Source organism: Rhineura floridana, chromosome 9 (genome assembly GCF_030035675.1).
Source record: "Rhineura floridana isolate rRhiFlo1 chromosome 9, rRhiFlo1.hap2, whole genome shotgun sequence".
Classification (NCBI taxonomy): Eukaryota; Metazoa; Chordata; class Lepidosauria; order Squamata; family Rhineuridae; genus Rhineura; species Rhineura floridana.
This window is the reverse complement of record NC_084488.1, coordinates 120702758-120716270: the sequence shown is the minus strand read 5'-3', so window position 1 is coordinate 120716270 and position 13513 is coordinate 120702758. Positions and strand designations below refer to the sequence as shown.

The 13513-nt window shown below is 45.1% G+C and overlaps 1 protein-coding gene across 8 annotated transcripts in view; it reads left to right on the top strand.

The window, feature by feature from the left end:
* Positions 1-13513, top strand: part of SLC4A11 (solute carrier family 4 member 11) — a 202550-nt gene that overhangs the window by 148847 nt on the left and 40190 nt on the right. For all 8 annotated transcript variants that reach the window (XM_061583520.1, XM_061583521.1, XM_061583517.1 and 5 more), the window contains one exon: positions 13027-13152. In XM_061583520.1, the coding sequence (XP_061439504.1) occupies positions 13027-13152 (126 nt within the window). The remainder of the gene's footprint in view (positions 1-13026; positions 13153-13513) is intronic.

Below are 13513 nucleotides of genomic sequence, written 5' to 3'. Positions count from 1 at the left end.
TGTGTGGGGTTAATTCCAGTTACGAGGATTCTTTGAGGGAAACCATAACTGGTATAAATGTGCTTTAAATGTATGGTGTGGATGTGACGTTTGTTTCTTTTGCATTTAAAATGCACCTTTTAATCTGATAAGAAATGTTAAATTAAGGACAGAGAAGAGATGTCTTTTTTCCAGGGACTAGGGTGTTAAAATGACAATGAGGGCACTTGGAAGACTATTTATGTAGAACCTTGATGGACAGAAGAAAGAACTGAAAGGCTGGAATCGTTGCCCAGCTGATTTTACAGACCCCCATCTGACTTTTTATGTACTCCTGTAAAGATTTAATAAACCACCTCATCACCAGTTCTGTGAAGCTTGCAACACTCATAAAATACTTAAAAATGAGAGACATTAGTTAAAACATTAGAAATGTGCATGACATAGAAATGTCGTAACTCAGCTGCCGTATCTGAAGATACAAACCAGATGCATGTCCTAATCAAGTATAACACAACAAATTAAAACCCTCCCAAATATGAAGGCTATCCCCTTTTCCTGCATAATCATAAGATTGGGTGTGAATTAGTTTCTCTGGATGATTGTAGAGAAATCTCTACTGTGCATTCCCCAACTTCGCTGTCGGTAGAGATGGGATGTTGAGCAGAGCTCTCACACTAAATCAGGGAACCTTTGGCCCTCCAGATGTTGCTGAACTACAAGCCCCATTGCCCCTGGCTATGCTTTTGGGGGCTCATTGGAGTCGTAGTTCAGCAACATCTGGAGCACCAATGATTCCCCCATCAGTGCTCTAGAACTGCATGGTTGTCCACGAGAGGTGCCCCACGAAGAATGCAGAATCCCGAGGAAAGACCCAATGCTTGGAGTTGCCACCATACACTTATTTTGCTCTGTGGCCAGAAGGCCTAAGTGTGGATGAAGGAAAGCAGGAGAATTCTGGCACTGGCTTTCAGAAACTGAAAATTCACCCAGCATGGTGTAGTTGCAGCCATGTAAAGCATTAGGTCTCTTTTTCAAAGTGTGCTATTTTTCTGGAAGGTCTGATTAACATCTTTCCAGACAGCTTGTGCCTTCTTCAAGGAATGCATACTTGTCATTAAATTCTTGCGTGGTGTATAGAAGAGCTCATTTCCTCCCAGTTGTGGGGGAAAGCATTTTTTTAGCAGACCCTCTCCCTCCCCACTGCCCTGGTGCCAGTTTTTTTTAAGCATGTGTATTTTTCACATCAGTGGTGGTGCATGCAGGCACCCTCTTTAAAAAAGAAAAAGTAATTGCCTCCTCCACTCAGGGCCATATAATGTGCTGTTGCCTAGATTCCTCTTAACCCCGTTTTCTCTCAAAATGGAAAAGAAAGATTTCAACATCATGTGGAAAGCCGTTTGCAACTTGAAGCCTTCTAAGTCCAGATCATGTGAAGGAGTAGGTCCAGTTGCTAGAAGGCGCTGCTTGGGTTTTCTCATAAAGGGCATCTGGTTGGCCACTGTGAGAACAGGATGCTGGACTAGATAGGCCATTGGCCTGATCCAGCAGCCAGGCTCTTCTGATGTTCTTGGTTCTACTGTGTTTTGCACCAGTCAGGCCAAATCTGGAATGCTGCATGCAGTGCTGGGCAAATCACTTTAAGAAGAACGTTGACAATCTGGAGTATGTCCGGAGGAAGGGGACCAGGATGGTGCAGTGTCTGAAAGCCAGGTCCAGTGACGAATAGTTGCTCCAGAGAGGAGGACCGGAACTAAGAGGTGGAGATTGCAAAGGAGCAGATTTTGGTTAAACACCAAGAGAATTGCGGTTGGATAGTGGAAGAAATTGCCTCTGGAGGTGGTGAGCTCTCCTTTGCTGGAATGTGGACAGCCACCTGCCAGGGATGCGGTAGAGAGCCAGTGTAGTGTAATGGTTAGAGTTTTGGACTAGGATCTGGGAGACTAGAGTTCGAATCCCCACTCAGCCATGAAGTTCACTGGGTTGGCCTTGAGCCAGTCACTGCCTCATAGCCTAAACTACCTCACAAGGGTGTTGTGAGGTTAAAAAAGGAGAGGGGAGAAGCACTTTGAGCTCCTTGAAGGAAAGGTATAGTTGCATCCTACATTGCCGATTCCTCATTGAGCAGAAGGTTGGACTAAATGACCTCCAGGATCCCTTCCAACTCTGTGATTCTAATGCTTGGATGGCTTTAACAGAGGGTTAGACAAATTCATGGAGGATAAGGCAATCAGTGACTACTGACCCCGATGGCTATATATTTCCCCCATTGTTGGAGACAGTGTGGCTCTGAATACCAGATACTGGAAAATGCAGGAGGGGAGAGTGCTCTTGCCTTCAGGTCCCATTGGGGCATATAGTTGGCCACTGTGAGGACAGGATGCTGGACTAGATGGGGTACTGCAGGGCTCGGTCCTGGGCCCAGTGCTCTTCAACATTTTTATTAATGACTTGGATGAGGAGGTACAGGGAATGCTTATCAAATTTGCAGATGTTACAAAATTGGGAGGGATAGCTAATACCCTGGAGGACAGAAACACAATTCAAAGTGATCTTGATAGGCTGGAGCATTGAGTTGACAACCACAGAATACAAATTAACAGGGATAAATGCAAAGTTCTACACCTAGGAAAAAGAAAGCAAATGCACAGTTATAAGATGGGGGATACTTGGCTCAGCAATACTACATGCGAGAAGGATCTTGGGATTGTTGTTGATCACAAGCTGAATATGAGCCAACAGGTGATGTGGCTGCAAAAAAGGCAAATGCTATATTAGGCTGCATTAGCAGAAATATTGTTTCCAAATCACTTGAAGTATTGAGTTCCCCTCTATTAGCACTGGTTATGCCTCATCTTGAGTACTGCTTCCAGTTCTGGGACACTGCATTTTAAGAAGGATGCAGACAAACTGGAACGGATTCAGAGGAGGGCAACGAGGATGATCAGGGGACTGGAAACAAAGTGCCATGAGGAGAGATTGAAAGAACTGGGCATGTTTAGCCTGGAGAAGAGAAGACTGAGGGGAGATATGATAGCACTCTTCAAGTGCCTGAAAGGTTGTCACACAGAGGAGGGCCGGGATCTCTTCTCGATCGTCCCAGAGTGCAGGACACGGAGTAATGGGCTCAAGTAGCAGAAAGCCAGATTTTGACTGAACATCAGGAAAAATGTCGTAACTGTTAGACAACAGAACCAATTGCTTAGCAAGGTGGTGGGCTGTCCAATATTGGAGTGCTTCAAGATGTAGCTGGACAGCCACCTGTCAGGTAGGCTTTAATTTGGATTCCTGCATTGAACAAGGGGTTGGTCTCAATGGCCTTATAGGCCCCTTCCAACTCTACAATACTAGGTGAGCCAGTGGCCTGATCCACCAGGGTGGTTCTTACGTTCTTAGGAGTGGTTGTTTTTTCACTCCAGATTAGTTTCTGATGGATGGATGGTGCACAGGGTCGCCCTCTTCCCTTCGGTTAGCTGCATCTCAGGCATTCTCTTTCTCCATCCCAGTGCATCTATTCCAGATCTCGCTTGAATTGCCGCAGTTGTCTCCAGGCCTAATAGCTCCTCAGTCTTTTCTTTTTTGTAACAAGGTGATCTGAGGACAGAGTTCTTGGTCTCCTGTTAGCCGCCTACATTGTAAATGCGTCACTTGGGGCTAGAGTTTCAGAGCAGGTTGCGTGGGCCAATTATGGTCCAAGTGTCTAAAAACAAATTATTTTCCTAAGTGAGGTAAATCATGTTTGTCTCATGATTGCACTGTCTAGTGGTTAGATCACAAGGGGCGGGATCTTCCAGTGATGAAGGCTGCTGCTGCTTCTCTGCCAAAGGCTGCCCTTGAATTTGTCACTTCCTGTCTTGTTTTCTTCACACGGGGATAGTATCCCTTAATTAGAGTTAATGTTTTCACATTTATGTGAGCGCCAGGATTGGCAAGTGCTACAAAATACTACGCAGATCCTTTCTCTTTCCGTTAAATTGCAGCTGCTTGCCATGCACAAGGGCTCTGTGGGTAGGAGGGAGGAATTGATTCAATTTGCATTTAAAGGCAAACAAACCTCATTCATGCCTTCCGAGACAAAATGCAAACCAAAACACCTTTGAAATTTGCACTTCTCTTGAGTTTTGTCAGGTCAAGTACGAACAAAAATGGATATATCAGGGTAAGGCGTGCATTAAAATGGATATATTAGTGAAAATAAAATGCATTATTTCAGGGGAAATTGCTTCCAAGAAATGTGTATATTAAGGGAAACTGCATATAAGCCACGTTAGGAAATCTTTGCACTCGCTGCTGATGAATTTTCAGCAGGATCTGCTGAAGGCTATGCAGAGACTACAGTGTACTGGAAACCACATCTCAAGCCACTAGGGATGGGCAAGAATTCCACTGAATTCGAATTTAGTACGGGATTTTTCAGCGGTCCGCACATTCTCCATCTTTGTGAGGTGATCCTGTTTGATCCAAACTTCAGCTTTCCCCCGACACTGTTTTTTTCCCCTTGAATATTCCAATAATTCAAACTCCAAACAAGATGAAAAAAGCCAAGTCTCAACCACGTTGACTGGGGGGAGGGGGGGACTGAAAGGTGCTTGCCTGCTAACATGAAAACTGACCAGTCACAGTGGAGAAAGAGGCAACGGCAAAACTACTTTAGTTTATTAATAATTTCTTTCAAATTATCAATATCGCTATTTCCTTTCAAAATACCAATATTTTGAAAGAAAACATCAATATTAGTATGAGTATTTTTGGAGAGGGGAAAAATCGGACCAGTAAAAGCAGGAGAAAGCTGGCAAAGAACGAACACGAATCGATACTGCCTGTCAGGTTGACAGAATGCTTTCAAAGTGGGTCCATCTAACAGATCCCTTCTCTACAAGCCATACCCTCCACTTCCCAATCTGTGACTTCTTCCGTGCCACCCCCCTTTGAGCCGATTTGGGGGAAATCAAGAGTTTGCACCTAGGATTAAATCTGGGATGGGGAACCTCCAGATGTTCTTGGTCTCCAGTTCCTATCAGGCCAGCCAGCCAGCAAGGCCAATGGTCAAGGATGGTGGTCAGCACTATACAGCTTGGTACCAGGATACTTCAAAGACAGTCTTATCCCTTATACACCCAGTTGATCACTGCACTCTGTAGATGAGGGCCTCCTGCAGAGACCATCCTATCAGGAGGTCCGCTCTGCACAACATAGGAAACAGACCTTTAGTGCAGTGGCACCTACCCTGTGGAACTCCCTATCTTTAAATATTATCTTTTCAGCGCCTATTGAAAATCTTCCTCTTTCACCAAGCCTTTTAAGTTGAGACCTTATCCCAGTATGCTACTGTGTTGGAATTGCTTTCTAATATATTTTAAAACCTTTTTTTAAAACAATATGTGTTTTTAACCTTTTTTTAAAGATGACTTCAAAGCTTTTTAAAATGTTTTTAAAGTTGCTTTGTTTTAGTGTATTTTAAAGTCTGTTTTTATGATGTTTTAAAGTGTTTTTAGTGCTTTTGTCTGCCACCCTGGGCTCCTGCTGGGAGGAAGGGCGGGATATAAATCAAATAGTAAATAAATAATAAATAATGGGAGCTGGGAGTCCAGCAGCATCTGGAGGGCCAGAGCTGCCCCATATTTGCTTTAAATGATGCGTGTGGCGTAGTGGTTAAGGTGCTGGATTGTGACCTGGGAGACCAGGGTTCGAATCCCCACACAGCAATGAAGCTCACTGGGTGACCTTGGGCCAGTCACTGCCTCTCAGCATCAGAGGAAGGCAATGGGAAACCCCCTCTGAATACCACTTACCACGAAAACCCTATTCATAGGGTCTCCATAAGAGCCAGTGTGGTGTAGTGGTTAAGGTGCTGGATTGCAACCTGGGAGACCAGAGTTCAAATCCCCACACAGCCATGAAGCTCACTGGGTGACCTTGGGCCAGTCACTGCCTCTCAGCCTCAGAAGGAAGCAATGGTAAAAACCCCTCTGAATACCACTTACCATTCAGAGGGTCACCGTAAGTTGGAATTGAGTTGAAAGCAGTCCATTGCCATTTTTCAATGTGAAGGGTCGCAGCTCAGTGGCAGAGCGCATGCTTTGCAGACAGATGTGCTGGTGCTAATCCACAGCACCTCTAGCTAAATCCTAATTCTACAGGATGTCAGCCCTGGCTGAGATCTTGGAGAGCTGCTGCCAGTCAGAGTGTACAATACTGCTCTAGGTGGACAGTCAGCAGCTTGGATTTAAACACTTGCCTGGTAGCCATAAGTGACAAGGAAAAGGAACTGCATGCAGGTGTGAATGGGAATGGGAGAGGCGTTGGGGCGTTGGGAGTGCTCCATCACTCCTCTGAACCCAAATATAGAAACCAACCAGGCTGCAAGAGAAGAGAAGCCCCCTCCTCTATAGCCAGCAGAGAGGTGCATTGAGCTGCTGTGAGATGGATGGAGCTCTTTAACCCCTCCCCTGCCAGCCCACAGCAGGCTATATATATATAAAAAAACTTTACAGGCCAGTAACTTCTGTGCACTTATTTGCAAGGCCAGACAGATAGTCTTGTTTAGTATGTGGAAGGAATTTTTTTCCAGTCATTTGGTTGTGCTCCAAAGGACAGAGTTTATTGAAAGAAACATAGATCAATGGCCATTGGGAAAGAGGTTGAAAAGACCTTCTCTTCCTAAAACATGCCAAGCAGAGCTTTATAAAGGGATTACATGTCATACATATGTCACAGCCAAAAGCACACCTTATAACCATACATAGTAGTGTCTTACACAATTTTTGTGGGTCACTTTGCACACTTCACCCTGCCCCTCCATGTGCCAAATTGGTACCCTCGTTTATTCCCAAATAGGGCAGTCCACAGACTTCAGTCTGATTCCAAAACCCCCTTCCTATCAGGGTTGTTTACAACTTGACATAAACCGACACTTGAATGTGAAATTTCTCACTGGGACCACAACTTCCTCATTTTCCCTTGCTTCATGCATTTCCAAACTGCTTTCAGTTTTAGCCTATGCTAATACTGCATCTAAAATGACAGGTCCTTTTGGTCAAGAGACTGGCCAAAATGCCAAAGGCCTTTTGGGCCTGATGAGTTATAATTTCTGCTCTCAGACCCCCCTTTTGAAACTTAGTTTCAACCAGGGAATTATAACTCATCAGAAAGGTGCGCAAGAACGTTTTATTGGAAGTCCATCTGCATGGTTGGATTATCTTTATGAATTGTCGTACTTTGAGTGGGAAGTAATGGAGGTCCTTGTGTTGCAAATGTTGGAAGTGGAGCAAGAGCAACTCCTGTTTTGTTCTTTTGTTTAAGCTCCAGAGGGAAGATAGGGCTAGGGTCCTCCAGATGGATAGGCTTTGTTTACCTTTTACCTGTGATGCTCTGTCTGACATCCTTCTGTCGCTAGACTGTGACACCTTTAGGGAAGTTTACCTGCCCCTCCTCCTTCCGCCCTTTCCATTCCTTTGTCCTCTGGCTGTCCAGGAGAGAGGAGACTCCCTTTGTCTCTGCTCTCTCCAAGCATGGGGCTGACTCCTACACCTGGGAGTTATGCCTCCAACTTAGCTAGTTAGTTAGAACTAGGTTTGCCTTTTTCTATCTACTATGTATTTCTATAAATAAAGTAGCTTTTCTTATTTTACCAAGTCTCCAGTCTCAGTGATGCTGAAGCAGGGTAAAAGCCTGCTTTCTTAGGCAAACGCACACACATGCTGGCACACTCGCATTTCAACATCTGCTGTTACTCTCTGCTGCTGTGGTGCTGCTTTTAAACAAAATTAAGCAACACAACTACACACAGCGCAACAGCAAGTGCCACAACCTAAACAGCCCCCATGAGAGTAGATCTATTAGATTATGGCCAAATTAGTTAACCTAGGGCATACCTGTAACTTCAGAGCAAACCCCAAATTCTTAGTGAGAGTTTCAGGTTATATACCCTCGCCCATTCGGATCATCAGGTCATTAACCCTTACCCAAACCAAACAACAAAGACTTTACTCTTGGAAGTTCAAAGGAGCTATATATTTATATATATATAAATTTAAGAGGCAGCTTGGATCTCCCCCAGGAAAATGCTTGTTTGTCACTGTTAGAGTGAGAGACTCAAGGGATCACACGCACACACACCAGTCTATTGAGGACAATCTAAAATAATACCCAAACAAACTCAACCCCTAAGAATAAGCTGTCATGGGCATTCAGTTTTCAGGTTTGTGCAAGTACACGTTGCCAAATTGGAGAGAAAGGTGAATGCTTTGATTGTGTTTTTAAGTGTGTGTGTGTTGTTTGTGTGTCCTCCCAAGAGCAAGCGTGTCTCCTCTCTCTGACAGCCGAAAGGAATAGCAGCTATGGAGCCAGTGGAATCCCCTGGGTGTTCTGTTTATTTTCTCAAATTTAGCTTCCTTGCCTGGGAGTATTTTCCTTTGCTTAAAAAAAAATCTTATCTTCGGCAAGGAGGGGTGTGTGTGCGCACTGCAGAGCCTTATTCAGCTGTTTCGCAGGCATTTTTTGGCCAAGTAAAAGGAAATCCTTCATTCTGACCCTCTGCCCTTTGTTACATTCAGGAAAAGCAGACAGATTCTGGTTCAGCTGCTCCTAGTTATGTCTCCTTCCTCCCTGTTGCCAGTTTCACTTTGGAGTCGGGAGTACTTGCCTTATATATAAGCAGATAAGCCAGAGTTTCATTTATTCACAGGAGTAAGTCTCCAGACGGCCTACCCAAAGGAGCCTCCATTATGCTTTTGCATGGATCCGCATCTGATTTTCCTTTCTCTGTTTAGGAGATTTTTTTTAATGACATGTCCAGGGAAATGAATGCCAGGAGTTGAAGTCTGAGGTATTGGTCCGCTATATCCCTCCCGCACCCCTTTGGATGTTGCAACATAATTCTAGCTGTGCCTGCTGCAATGATATGTAAACTCCTGGAGGGTTGGTGCTGGGCGACAGGCTTTGCAGGATTTGGCGTACATCATGTTTTCCCTTAAGGACATGCTAGTCTTCCCCCTTCCCCCACCCCACCCCGGGCTGTATAATTGGAAACTTTCCTGGTACCTTTGCTTAAGATTTGCAGCAGATGTAAACTCAACATGTGGAAGAGGGTGTCAGCGCAATGATGGGTTTTGCACTGGATAAAGTGAAACATTGGTGCAGATTCACTAAGGCTATCGCTGCTTTGCAGGAGGGGTTCAAGCACATTCTAGAACTTGAGGTTTCTGCAGATAAAGTCAGATGAAAGTGCTCTATTGCTCTAGCGCAGCCTTTCCCAACCAGTGTGCCTCCAGATGTTGTTGGACCACAACTCCCATCAGCCTCAGCCAATCAGCCATTGCCAATGGTCAGAAAAGATGGGAATTGTGGTCCAACAACATCTGGAGGCACACTGGTTAGGACAGGCTGCTCTAGTGCAACAAATAGGCTTAAAAATAAACATAAACGGACTGTGATTTGGAAAGGGACAGGTAAATGCACTGTGAAAAGTCATGGAATGAACGAATGATTCACAGGTAAAACCTATAAATACCTCACAAGCAAATCAGGATGAATGCAAAGTGAATGCTTGTATAATCTCCCTGCGAATAAATCTGAACGAATGCTCAGTAAAGACAGAATATAACCTAACATCTGTGTAAGCTTTATACAAGCAAGCCAGGATGAATGTCCAATAAGCAGGTCATCTAGAGGAGCCTTTAGACAGATTCAGATACAGAACAGGAAAAACTAGTCTTCAAAAATGCTGGAAACGAGCAGTTTGTTAAACATTTAGAAGAGCATCCTTACAGTACAGGCTGCTCCACAGTGGAGCAGAGACTGCCTTGGGCAGCTCTCCTATGTTTAGAGATGTTTTAAGCAGAGGCTAGATAGGCTCCTGCCATAGATGCTGTGCCAGTAGATGTCCTGCATGGGCAAGGGGTTAGTCAAGAACCTTTGAGGTCCCTTCCAGCTCAAGGATTCTATGTGTTAGAAAGAACTGTTCTTCCTTCCAGTTTAGGATTCCAGACTGAGTGCCTAGTGAAGTCAGTAAGGACAGTTAATTTTTATTTATTTATTTATTTGTTCATTAAATTTATTAGTCGCCCATCTGGCTGGCAATCCAGCCACTCTGGGCAACGTACAAAACTAAAGCATATAGTTACATTAAAATATTAAAATCTCAACCAATAATAATAAAACCTAACCCACCCCAAAAGCCTGTTTGAAGAGCCAGGTCGTCAAGGCCTGGCGAAAGCTCATCATAGAGGGGGCATGATGGAGATCATTTGGGAGGGAATTCCACAGAGTGGGGGCCACAATTGAAAAAGCCCTCTCCCTAGTCCTCACCAGTCTGGCTGTTTTAACTGGTGGGATGGAGAGAAGGTCTTTCGAGGCTGATCTAGTTGAGCGGCATCGCTGATGATGCTGGAGGCGCTCGTTCAGATAGACTGGTCTAAACCGTGCAGGGTTTTAAAGGTCAAAACCAGCGCCTTGAATTGGGCTCAGAAAACAACTGGTAACCAGTGTAACTCCTTCAGCGCTGGAGTGATGTGATCTCGCCGGCGGCTGCCTTTAATCAGTGTCATCATACTTGGCATTTAGCCATTTTGTAATGTTTCACATACATAATCTCTGTGAAGCCTTGTTGGTGGGGCCACCACTGGGGCTGCCTGGTTGGTGTCAACCCGTGACAGGGCCGTTTCAGTGGTGGTTCCCCACTTGTGGGATGTCCTCTGCAGTGAGGTGCGTCTGTCTCTCTCCTTATTGACTTTCAGTAGGAATTTAAAGATGTTTGATGGCTGACAGAAATGGTTCCTGGCAACCCTGAAATGGCTGAAAGCGTGCTTTTAAAATGTTTTTATTATTCATGGGTTTGCCACCCTGGGCTCCTTCGGAAGAAAGGGTGGGATATAAATTGAATAAATAATAAACAAATACTCTGCAGCCGTTACACCAGCCCCCAATCTATAGCTTTTCCCAGCTTTTGCATGCAGATGACCCTAGGTCCAGGCCCTGGTATCTCCAGTTAAAAGGGCCAGACAGCAAGCAGTGGTCTGAAGAAGGCACATGAAGGACCCATCTTACTGAAGCTAAGGAGGTTGGGGTCTTGCCTGGATGTGGGGGTGGCCTGGGAACCACACGAACGCTGCCATGATTTCCATGATGGAAGAAAGCTGGGAGATAAACATAATGAAATGAAATAAATGCATTTGAAATACCTCTGCCTGTGATCCAGAAAAACCTCTTCCAGTCAGAGCGGATCAGCACAGGGACAGATGGACTGCAGTGCTTTGCCTTGGCATAAGGCAGCTTCCTGGACTGTCACTACTTCTATGCCATAGCATAGTTGTTGTTATGCTGTTGTCCCGGTTCAGATGATATGGACTAGCAGCACGAGGAGGAGAGTTTTTTTTTAACTTGCCATATGCAGACCCCCTAATCCTAATACTCATCTCCTGGATACTTTTGACTGTTGGGGGCTCAGCCTTAACCATTTCCTTTTCCTCCCACTCATTCTCACTTTTCATTGTCTTTCCCTCAACTGATGCCTTCCATATTGCAGAGCTGTCCTCAGCGGTAGACTTAGGGACAGAGCAAGCTGCCCTATCCTGGCTCAGACTCTTGGTCCATCTAGTTCAGTATTATCTACACTGACTGGCAGCAGCTTTCCAGGGTTTCAGTCAGGGAAATCTCCCAGCCCTGTCTGGAGATGCTGCTGCAGGCTGAACCTGGGGCCTTCTGCGTGCAAGGTAGGTGCTCTGACACTGAGCTACACCTTTGGCATTGCAACCCAGTACATGTCCATTCAGAAGGAAACCCCCTTGAGTTCAGTGGGACTTACTCACAGGTAAGCGTGTATAGGCTTGCAGCCCTAATTACTGGTCTCCCACAGTCTGCATTACTTCCACTTCCTTTGGACTACGGCTGCAGCCTGTTTTAAAGGAATGTTAATCATATGAGTATTGTTTGGGTTTTTTCCAAACCAGATTACTCTATTGATTTTCCCACGGATGAATACTGTACTTCTGAAGCAAGAAGCATAGGATAATATTCAACGAAGCCATGCTTCAGTGGCAGCTGGTGAAAGCACCTTGGACAGCTCCTTGAAAGTTCGGACTAAAACCCGGACCAGATTCCACTGCCTCGCTGACATGGCCACATTCGTGCCACACATTTATTTTATTATTCCACTTTAAACAGTCATGGCTTCCCCCAAAGGATCCTGGGAAGTGTAGTTTGTTAAGGGTGCTGGGAGTTGTTAGGAGACCCCTATTTTCCCTCACAGAGCGACAATTCCCAAAGTTCCCTGAGAAGACGGACTGACAGTTGTTGTTTTTTTAAATAGGCTTTTATTTATAAACAACAAATACACAGCAAGCAAGAAAGTAAACATAAACCCCGGCTGGGTATCCAAAACTGTTAAGAGCATAAGTGTCACAATACAATAATCAATAGTTTCATAGCCCAGAGAATGACAGACAGACAGTTAAACTACTCTGGGACTTGCAGCTTTGTGAGGGGAATAGAAGTCTCCTCACAACTCTCAGCATCCTTTGCAAACAACACTTCCCAGCATTCCTTGGGGGAAGCCATGACTCTTTGAAGCAGGACAATAGTGGAATAAATGTATGTCGTGAATGTGGCCACAGAGCCACCAGTCACTGCTGCCGTGCTCAGAACAGAATCGGTGAAATCAATGCACTTAAGTCCATGGGTTTCAGTGGGTCTGCTCTGAGTATGGCTGCCACCCATGATTTCTTTATTCTTAGATGATATATGCCTGTATCATAGGAAGCTGCCTTGGGCAGCATCAGACGCACATCTCAGAGGCCAGGTGGCCAGGCGAAAGCATTTGAGGAGGTTATGAAACAGAGGCAAGGAGGGGGGCAGCCTGCCGAGAGCCCCAAGGGCTGGATAGAGGGGCCTGGGGGGGCACATTTGATTCTCCTCCCCTCAAGGTTTTTTTAGTGCTTCACAGTCTGCCTCTTTTATTATTGTTATTAGCCATGCTGTTGACTGCACTTCAGTCCTTTACAGGGTTGGTTTTTTTCTTCTTTTCATACTGCTGTTTGGGATTTGTTTTAGGCATTCTTGGCAACAACAAAGCCATAGGCAAATACATCACCACCATGATCTTTCTGTACTTTGCCTGCCTCCTGCCATCCATCGCTTTTGGCTCCCTGAATGACGAAAACACAGATGGTGTCATTGGTGAGTCTGTCCTCCTCGCCCGCCCTCCCTTCCCACCCAACCCCCACACTTTCAAAACCCATGTTCTTGCTAGTTACTGTTGTGGGATGCCTCCTGTGCACGGATAGCAAGAGACACGTTTGCTGAAGGGCTCAGCACACATCATAATGAAGGAAGCCGTCTCAAGTGTGACTTTTATTCCCTCCCCAAGATAAGCTGTTGCTTAGAATTAATTAATGGAGAAGCATTTCATGCCCCTCTCCGCCCCCCCCGCCAGCTTTGATATTACAAGATGCTCATCTTAGTGTTGTGATAATTTTGAAAGTATAACTTACATGGGAGGAGTCATGAGGGCTTCATAATTTCACCGTAGCTCTTTTCT